At 25.4% G+C, this 11036-nt stretch overlaps 1 protein-coding gene across 1 annotated transcript; it reads right to left on the reverse strand.

Moving 5' to 3' along the window:
- Positions 1-386: 386 nt before the first annotated feature.
- Positions 387-9632, reverse strand: LOC145843396 (stomatin-like protein 2, mitochondrial). Its single transcript, XM_082950870.1, has 9 exons — positions 9431-9632; positions 8515-8614; positions 7703-7834; positions 7136-7266; positions 4878-4959; positions 4290-4388; positions 2714-2793; positions 1205-1333; positions 387-825 (listed from the first exon to the last, which is right to left on the reverse strand). Exons 1-9 carry the CDS (start codon positions 9617-9619, stop codon positions 727-729), a joined length of 1041 nt encoding a protein of 346 aa, XP_082806996.1. The 5' UTR covers positions 9620-9632; the 3' UTR covers positions 387-726.
- Between the last annotated feature and the right edge of the window lie 1404 nt (positions 9633-11036).

Genomic DNA, 11036 nt, shown 5'->3' on the forward strand with positions numbered 1-11036 from the left:
TTTTTTACAAATATGTCCTGAGATTCTTATAAAACTTTAATCTATCCGAAGATTTTTACAAAAAAATAAAAACTGCCTCAAGTAATCCGAAGTTAAAAAAAATCATAATACCCTGAATTATCCTGAATGTGTGGCAACCCTGTTAAATTTTTAAATATTTGTACATCAATTGTTTATGTTTTAATAAATTAGCTAATTTTAAATTATTTAGAAGAAGTTAAATTGATGTTTCACATATAATTTATTACAAGTATTGACAAAGATACTGTAAACCTGGAATTTATTTTCATAATATACAAAACTAATTTCATATATATAAGCAGCATTGTCAATTTTTTTAAGTGACTTGTTTAATAAAAATTTATTTATCAAGAATAAAGAAAAAAAGTTTTGATACAAAACGTTTATTTGAACACAAGTTTTTATAAAAAACATAACAAAACACAAAATTCAATTTTAATGTAAACTTAAATATTTTGATAACTAAAACATTTATCAGTATTAATCTATTTCGGCTTTGTGATTACAACTATATAATAAACTTTATTGATAATGATAATTTTAAAAAGACTTTGTTTTTAATTTAAGGCATAAATATAAACCGACATTTAGAGCTCACAATTTTTCAGTGTATATTGCCTAACAAAAATAAATAGGACAGAATGGTGCTAAACTATTTTCAAGGAAAACTAGAAAATTCAGTAAGATCAATATTTTCTCATTAACTTATTCTTCGAGTCTCTTGATATTTTCTGCTTTCTCTTCGGATTTTTCAGGAGCTGCCGGTTGACCCGCAGGCTTCATGTTTGAGTAGATCGACACGGCCTGAAAAAAATTGATTAAATATTTAGAGTGACACATAAGGATATTGTTAATTTCAGCAGGGAGTAGCAAGGAATTGTTTAGAGGGTTTATTTTTACACGCCTGAATAGTGATTTTTTAGAAGTCTTTTAGAAAAACAGGATTTAAAATTTTTGTTTCAAGTATTATATTCTGTTATTAAACATCTTTTGAATTAAAAACCGCTCAAATCAATTATAAAGATAAATTTTCTACTCAAACCCATTTCTAAACAGCTTTTAAACAATTTAAATAACTGTTTTACTGAAATTGTTTTGACGAAAACTAAGACTTAGATTACTAATGATTTTTTGTTGTTCGTAAGAAAATTATGACTATTTTATTAATGACACTTCAACTAACTTGTGCGACCATAGACGACACATCTCCGGCATTGGAGGGCAGCAGAATAGTGTTTCCCTCCTTGGCGAGATTGCCGAACGCGTTCACGTATTGTTCTGCTACTTGCAAGCTGGCAGCGCTTGACCCTTGCTGTAACGACAATACTAATAAGTTAGTGTAATGACAAAATTACCGTTTTTCTAATGAAATAAACACATATTATTATTTTTATTATTGTTGTAGTTAATTGTTAAACGAATGACCTAGGCATTAAAACCTAAGTTAAACTAAAAGACACTAGCATAAAAAGAAAAAAAATTAAGTGAAAAAACAATGCTAAAATTTTTATTGAAGAAATAAATAAAACTTTTATTTACCAAGCACAAAAATTAACATAATGTAGTGATTTTTATGGCGACAAGTTTAGTCATAAACATTTGTAATACGTAAACATGTCGTTGTATGCCAACAGGGAATTTCCTACAACTTAAAATACATTTAAAAATTTTAGATTTTCGAGTAATAACAATAATACGTTCAAACACCAAAAGTTTATTAAGTACTACCTCAGTTACACTGCTTAATAGCAGATTTTTGAATAAAAACTTATTACTTTGAGGGTAATATATTTTTGTTAAAATTTCACTTTATTATTTGAATGTTGTTTTATGTTTCATGAAACCTGCTAAATTCGAATATCATGTAAAACAACTTAAGTTCTCATAAGGGTTATGATGACTTGACAAAACTATTATGTTTTTAACTATTTTTTTCATCACATAAGTGGCAAATTAAATTGCGACTAATTATCAATTAAATATAATGCAAACTATGTGGAAGATCATGTCTTAATTAACTTTTTTGTGTTATGATGTTATTTAAAAAAAAAATATTAAGAACTATCAACGTTTTAAGTACTTAATTAATATAGAAATTAATTAATTTAAATCTACGTGAGGGCATTTACAAAAAAAATATTTAGCTAATTAAAACGAACTTGAGGAGCCAATTCGATTTTCAATCATTTAGTCGTTTACTATTACTTCATTTTTATTTTATTAATATTAACTTGTGAAACAAGCTCATTTCCAATTAATTCAATTGCTTTAAACTTATGAGTTTATATTTGTTTAATTAATACTAACGTGAGAAGCAAGAGCCTGTCCAACCAACTCAATAGCTTTAAAATATTTTCAATAAAATTAACTTAATTAATACTAACTTGAGAAGCCAATGCGTTTCCAACCAACTCGATAGTTTTAAAATATTTTCAATAAAATTAACTTAATTAATACTAACTTGAGAAGCCAATGCGTTTCCAACCAACTCAATAGCTTTAAAATATTTTCAATTAAATTAACTTAATTAATACTAACTTGAGAAGCAAGAGCCTGTCCAACCAACTCAATAGCTTTAAAATATTTTCAATAAAATTAACTTAATTAATACTAACTTGAGAAGCCAATGCGTTTCCAACCAACTCGATAGCTTTAAAATATTTTCAATTAAATTAACTTAAATGTAACTAACTTGAGAAGCAAGAGCCTGTCCAACCAACTCAATAGCTTTAGCTTTTGCCTGTGCTTTGGCCAATATTGCTTCTGCGTCTCCTGTGTGTAGAAATAATAATATTTATAGAAATAAATTAATTTAACAAATATACTTGTTGTTAAAATATTTATAACACAATATAAATAGTTATAACATGATAAAATATCCATATCACAATGGTAATAATCATGTGGTTATTAATCAATTTATTTAAAACACAATAAAATACTTTTGACATGATATAAATATTTGTATAATAACAAAAACTTTAATAACATAATTAAAATGTTTTTGTAACGTATATAAAAAATAATAACACATTAAAAATACTTCAAATATATGATAAAAAAATTTATAATATAATTAAAATATTTATAACATCATACAGAATTATTTACAACATAATAAGAATATTTATAACACAATAAAAACATCAACTGGTAAAACAATCATGCACAGACTTGAAAAATCTCAACTAATTGAATTGTTATATTAAAAATTATGCTACTTATATCGTTTATAAGGGAATTTATTACAGATATACTGGATTGATTAGTCAAATACAAGGTCTCTTGTACCTATATACTGTTCTATTACTTATTGAATTGTTTTTTAATAAAAAAGTATATTTCATATTTAGTTTTAATTATGTGCAACGAAAGCGCTAATCTGTTTTTTTAATCTAAGTATTATAGTTAATGAACATTTATTGAGGCCATTTTATAATGAAGAGAGCAGAAATTGAATTGTCAAAATAAAAGTAACTGATTTGAAAACATTTACAACAACAAACATGTAAAAACTCAAGATACTACATATTTAAACTGTTTTATAAAATCAAAATGGGCATTAAATTTTCAATCTATTTTCTGATATCGATTAAAAGCATAGTATAAGACATAAATTTCAAACATTGATAGTTGTTAGTGTGCGTGACTAAACACTTTTTGTTTGTATTAAACTAAATCTCTCTTTAATTTAAAATTCATAATTTACAAACACACTTCCTTTTTAAAGCTACAGAATAACAATACAATTTACATCTTATGACTTAAGAATAACGGAACAACACCTTTGTCCTAAGCATTATCGACAATGGAAAATAATAATATGGTGTTAACAAAAATAACTTTGCCAGTAACAACAGACTTTGGTAATATAGTGTTTTTCTTATAACTCAAAATTATTTTTAAAGCGTATAAAAACAATTTTATATCAACGTTTATAAGTAGTTTACCAAGTTTTACTCATGTTTTATCAGACCCACAAAATTTATATGATCCTTTACTTTATAAAATTATTTTTATTTTCTTTTGTATGTTTTAATCGCAAAGTTAATCTACTTTAATGCTTTATACAAAACTGAAAAAAAAACAATAAATTTCTTCGAATTGTAACATCTTATAAACAAAATAAATTTCGAGCTTGCTTGTCTTCCCAACATTTACAGTTTATTTTCTAAGAATATTAACAAACGTATTTTCTAAGCTTGTTTGACTCATTATAACTTATATTGAAAAAATATTCAAACTAATTTTGTTAAAATAAAACAAACCCTGCGCTTGGTTGATTTTTTCAATTTTTTCAGACTCTGAAGCCAGAATTTGAGCTGCTTTCTGACCTTCGGCCCTGTTCACAGCTGATGTTTTTTGACCTGATATAAATTAATTACATAAATTTTAAATGTCAAAATACAATCAAATTGTATAACATTATAGATGCAAATAAGTTATAATAAAAATAATAATTGAAAAATACTTGTTTTTCTATAGAAAGAATAAATTTTGGGTGAATTGAGAACTTTTTTATAAATAATACATTATATAATAACTCTCAAGCTCCAACAATTAAGCTATTTTTTCAAATAACAAATAAAATATCAACCTTCAGATTCCAAAATAGAAACTTATTTTCTAATTGAATATATTTTTAACTTCAAATTTAAATGTAAAAGCTTACTTTATAATTAATACAATATTAACCTTCGGATTCTATTATAAAAACTTTATTTTCTTTTAATACAATGAAAATTTATTAACTTTCCACTTTATTCTATAACTATTTTATAATTTAAATAATTTTTTTTACCTTCAGATTCCAATAAAGAAGCTATTTATTCTTTGTATAATATAAATTTATTAACCTTCAGATTCAAGTATGGAAGCTCTCTTCTTTCTTTCAGCTTCAACTTGCATCTGCATAGCATGTTTCACTCTTTCTGGTACCTAGAAGTTTATTTAACAATTAAAACTAATATTAATAAAACAACTACAAACATTAAAACTTTCATTTCGGTTTTCTACTTCACTAGTTTAAAAAATAGTTTTGAACTTCGACAAAAAATTTATCTTATTTGGAAAAGGTGTTTATTTGTACTACAAGTACTTAAATTGCACTTATTGTAATAATATTTAAGTTTTTTTAAATTTAACACTTGCTTACAAAATGATTAAAATTAAATTTGTTAATTTACTTTTTAATAATGTTTTTAATTTAAGTTTTTAATAATGAACACATGTTTGTAAAAATTTTTATTACCAATTAAAATAATAATTTAGTTTTCAACAACTAAAACAAACATTAAAAAACCAATTAAATTAAGGGTTTATTTTATATTCATGTATAGACTTTTTTAACTCCTCGATTTTGTCAATAATAATAATTTTTAATAGGCTTTGCGAATTTGTATAGAACTTAAGTGGTTTTTATTTATTGATTGTTAATTAAAATTTCTCATTGATAAGTATTCGCTATTGACGAGAATGTTGTTAAGAAATGAAAATATTTAATAAGAAAGCTATGTTATTTTACAAAATATTCAGTTCTTACTGAATTGAAACTTTTAAATATGTGAAAAACTAGTAGATTAGAATATTGTTGAAAAAAACCAGTGCCTGCTTTACATAATTAGAGTATGTTCACCCCATAATATTGTGAAATAAAGTACGGCAATAAATTATTGAATTTTCAAGGCTCAAATTACTTTTTAATTTCAAAAACAAATTTAAATCATATCAAACCCAACAAAACCTAATCATTGAAAAGCTATAATTATTCAAACAACAACTTGTTTAAACAAATGAGTAAACTTTTGTAAAAATAAAAACGTCAACGCTTAAAATGAGTCATAATAGCACATTATGTGTTGATAATACATTTCGTCATATACAAATTTACTTCAATGAACACATTTCATTGTGTTTGATATTTTTGTTCAATCATAAACAATTTAAAGCTCCGAAAAATTTCTTAAAACATAAATTTATTACTATTGATTATAACTACTGCACATTTTACTGATTTAAAGTCTCAAACTTAAAATTTAAAAACATGACGTTAATGAACAATTTTTTAATTAATTTGGAACTGATTAAAAAATTTCATGTGGTCTAACTTACTTGCAACAGAAACTTTTTAACCAAAAACTTTAATATTATAAAAATAATTCCTGTTGTTTTAAGAAATTTCAATTTTAATTTTTAAATAAACTTTTAAGCTAATTGAAATTCAACTACTACTAAATTTTAAAACATCTCAAAAATATTTTAGATAGCAATTTAAAGAATGTTATGTTTATTTCTGTTCTTTTTTAGAATTAACTTTAACTTTGGTATTAATCATAGATTTCATATAGGACATAGGGGTGTAAGGCACCTTTTATACATGCTGATCTTAGCGAGCAGTTGCTTTCTATCGTATTAAAAATTCAAATTAGTTTTTGGGGTATTAAGTTACAAAGTCGGAAATATCAATAGTATCCTTATGAAAGGACTAAAGTAAAAAGATTATTTCATTTAAAATCTATCTTATCCTACAGATTTTAAACAGTTGTTCTGAAACTTTTTCACAGTAGTCATAACTAAATAATAAATATTTCTATTGTAGGAATTTTTTTTATATCTAGTAAAACTATTTTTTATTAAAAAACTTGTTTTTTTTTGGTCATTAAGTTTATAAAATTAAAAATATTTTAATTTGTAACAATATGATTTTTTCTATTAATGCAAAGATCATTTCTAGAAAATTTGAGATTAAGTGACCAAAAAATAAAGAAGATAGATTTTTAATGTTTTTATTTATTTATTTAGATATAATCGCTAATGAAAAATTCCTCCTTCATACGTTTGTATCAGAAACTTTTTACACAACTGACAATGTCTCAAAAGTTATTAAATGAATTTCATTGTGTAAAAACTATTCTAAAGGAGATAGATAATAAGACCAAACAGCTTATCAACAAACTTACCTCAATATATCTTATTTCGTATCTGAGAGACCTACATATCTACATGCATAATGCTAAAATAAAAATGGTTTACACCCACCTTAATACCTCTGACTTTATATAAAAAGCTCATGGTATAATTTTAATGATATGTTCATCGTAACTAATCAACAAACCTCAATATCTCTGATTTCGTATCTGAGGCACCTGATTCCCCAGGCTTCGTGGGATGCAGCATTGATCGCTTTCACGATGTTCACATTCAGTACTTCCCTCTCCTGGAAGATCGCATCAAGTGATAACTTACCTGTTGTATTATATATAGTTATATTTTTAAGACATTGCAAGTTTGTTTAGTTTTATTCTCAAAAACCTACATTGCATCCTTTATTAGAAGTGAAATTATTGCATTTGATAAAAACTGAACACTTATAAGTTAGAAATTTAAAATAAGAAAGGGTTGTGTGACAGTTTACTTTTAGAAATCTTTTTATTTTTGACAAAAATTCAAGCTTTAAAAATAGAAAACAGTTATATCTCAACTTTACATTACAAACAAGGACAGTATTAAATTTAGAAATTTTATTAATTCAGAGTGTGTCTTCATAGATTTACTTTTTTCTTGTAATTAATTGATTGATCATAACAACAAAAGCTTTGATTTTATAGTTTAAACAGATCAAGATTAATAAATAACAATTTACAACTGTCACTCTAATTTATTCATTCTCAAGTTTACAAACCAATTTCAGATCTCATGGTGGTTTGTGCCAGTTGTGTCACAGCGTACTCGGGATCATCGACTCCGTATGAAGCCTTGTATGGATCATCAACAACAACGTACAATACACCATCTATATGGAGTCCCACGTTGTCTGTGATAAAAATTAAATCCTAGTTTTAATTTAAGGATTATGATAAATTACAATACACTTTCTATATGAACATCAATATTGTATGTATAACATTTTTTAATAAATTATTTATCAACTAAAACAATTTTATTTTCCAATCCAAGTTTTAAGTGGAGAGTATATCAGACTTTCCCATCAAAAGCTTTAAGCCTTTTTTTTTGGATACCCATTAAAATAAAAGAATTATATTAAAATCTCTAGACCATAGTGCTTTAATCTGGCCCAAAGTTAAATTTACATTTAAGCTCTTCTTTCTGCAGATTAAAAAAGCTAAATATAAGTATATTTTATTTATTGCAATGCATGTGATCTTTTATTTTTCAGTTGGACTTACAACAAATTCTTATGTTTAAAGCTACTTATTTACAGTTTAAATCTAGTAATAAATAAAGAACTATGTGGTTAAAGATTTTAATCAATATTATACTTTTAAGAATAAAAAAAACTGAATAAGATACAAGACTAAAAAAAAGAATTTTTTAAAGTGGGAATTTTTTTTTAATTTAGTTAATAAAACAATTGTTTTTTTAGCTTCTGCAAAAAGGGCAAATACCAAGATAAATGTAAAAAAATACTTGGTTTAAGAAGAAGTTATGAAAAAAAACATTTAAGTTTTTTTTTTAGATGATAACATAACAAACCTTTGGTGACGGCACTTTGTTCTGGAATTTTAATGGCCTGCTCTTTCAACACTTGCACATATTTGACTGCATCAAGTATTGGAATGAGGATGTTGAGGCCCTGTTAATTTCATTTGATATATTGACAAACAAGCTCGTATGTTTTTCATGATGATTTTTGATAAGCAGAGTTGTAAAACTTGAGATTTAGTAACTTAAAATAAGTTATTTTTTATTAAACCTGGTAACAAAGATATAGAGGATCATACAAAATTTTGCCTCAAATAGTTTCTTAGAAAACTTTACTAGTATACCTATTTAAAACAAAGGAATGAAGACAAAAAAAAATATTCCAAGAAAGAAAAAAACATTAATGTAGTAAAAAATTAAAAAAAATTAAACTTTTAAGAGTAAAACGTTTAACAGCTTTTGCAAATTAAGTTACTTTTTTGATAACTTTTATATTATGTCATTTTAGATAATTTACTTTATAAGTATAGGTCAGATTGGAAAGAAAAAAAAAACATCAATGTAATAACTCTAACAATAACTTTAACTAAACAATAACATTAGGAAAATTATAAATAGTAAGATAACTAGAAATAAATAATAACTTATCGATATATATAAAGTATAAATTTCAAGCAAAATTCGATTTAAAAACTTGAGCTTAATTTAACTAGCCTATAAACAAGTTTTTTATTTAACTTTGCTGTCCTAATACTTACACCTTAACTACTTTATATTTTTAAATTGTTTTAAGTTATAAAAATAAATTCACAAAAAGAAAATTTAGTGGATTTTCCAGTTTTTCAAAAAAAAGTTGAAAATCAAACTGTAAAAATAAATGCAAACTTGTTTTCAACCTAAAAAAATTCAAACAAAAAAAAAACATTTTTATAACTTATTCAGTAAAATTTCGAAACAGTCAACTAACGGGGGAGAGGATTTTGTTGAACTTGCCCATCCTCTCAACGACCCAGGCTTCCTGCTGGGGGACAAACATGAACACCGTGTTCATTGGCGCCTTGTTGTAGTACCTGACCTGCTGCTGGGCGGAAGCCAGTTTTAAAAGCTGGCTGCTTCTCGCAACGTTCCTCGTGCACAGCTTTGCCAGACTTGCCATTTTATGTATATAGTTTGCTGAAATTATGGTTGTATTGGTTGTAAATTGTGGTTATATGAAAATTAAGTTGTTTTGTAGCGTTAGTAATTGAGACTTTTGTTTTGTATATAAAAATGTTGTTTAAAATTTAAAGATTTTTCGGTGGACTATTATATACATACTTTTACAACTATTTTTTTGTACAATTACGTTGCTAAATTTCTCTGAGGTATTCTAGAATTACAAAACATTCTGAGTTTCAATGAGTACCTTGAGTGTGTGGGAGCTTAGTTAATTAAAATAAGTCTTCAAGGCTCATCTGAATTTTCTGAAAGCAATTGATAATTTAACAGTATGGGACCTAAAAACTTGGTCTCTAAAATTTTTATATTAAAACAGTTTTACATGTAACAATTATTACAAACACACCTCGAGCAAATTTTAAGACAATTAAAAAAACTCTTAGTAGTACTTGTTATCTTTTTGTATCTTTTTATAAGGTTTTTGAAAAATCAAGAAGTGTCTCTGTGAAGTGTTTTCTAAATCCTCTTAAATTTTGCAGAAAGTGTATTTGTAATAATTGTCACAAGTAAAACAATTTTAAGCAAAAAACTTAAGGGCATAGGGGGGTAAACACCTTTTTTTTTGAAAATTGATCTTATTTTATATAGTTTTAACTAAGCTACAAGATGCTTCTTACAGACATATAAAATTCAAAATAATTTTTAAGATATAGCCTGTCAAAGTTGGAGGCAACAATAGGATCCTTATCGGAGGTGCAAACTAAAACGGCAAAAATAGACTATTTTACTAAAATCTATCTTCTCCTAAGCTTTTTGAGATAAGACCTCAAACTTTCAGGAAATGTTCCTTGATTTAATTAGAAAATTTTGTCAAAAAGATTTTTTTTTTCATTTTTTTTAAAATTTTGTTTCGACAGATTTTTCTAAATATTGCAAGGAACATTTCTTGAAAATTTGAGGTGGTTATCTCAAAAAACATAAGAGATAGATTTTTAGTGATTTCTAGTTATGTACCCTTTTAGTTTGGGCCTCCCATAAGGATCCTATTGTTGTCTCCAACTTTGACCAGCTATATCTCAAAAAAATTTTTGAATTTTTTAATCTGTAAAAAGCATCTTGTAGCTAAGTAAAATCTTTATTAAAAAAAACCACCTATTTTTTGTTTATTTTATCTAAAATTCTTTTTTTCAATATTTAAAAAATTCCAACATTCAAAATCTTATAAACTATAAAAGAAACGTTTCCTGAAAGTTAGAGCAGGGTTCGTGCGCAAAATTCCTTTTCATTTAGCCTGACAGAGACCTATTTAGCCTGACATTTTTTCAAAGTAGAAAAAATCACCTTCAGAAGGCATTTTGGGTATCGGGGGGGTCTTAATTAGCAAATTAACGCAATAAAAGTATTCACAAAACTAC

The sequence above is a fragment of the Thalia democratica genome, chromosome 8, assembly GCF_965202585.1.
Source record: "Thalia democratica chromosome 8, ktThaDemo2.hap1.1, whole genome shotgun sequence".
Lineage (NCBI taxonomy): Eukaryota > Metazoa > Chordata > Thaliacea > Salpida > Salpidae > Thalia > Thalia democratica.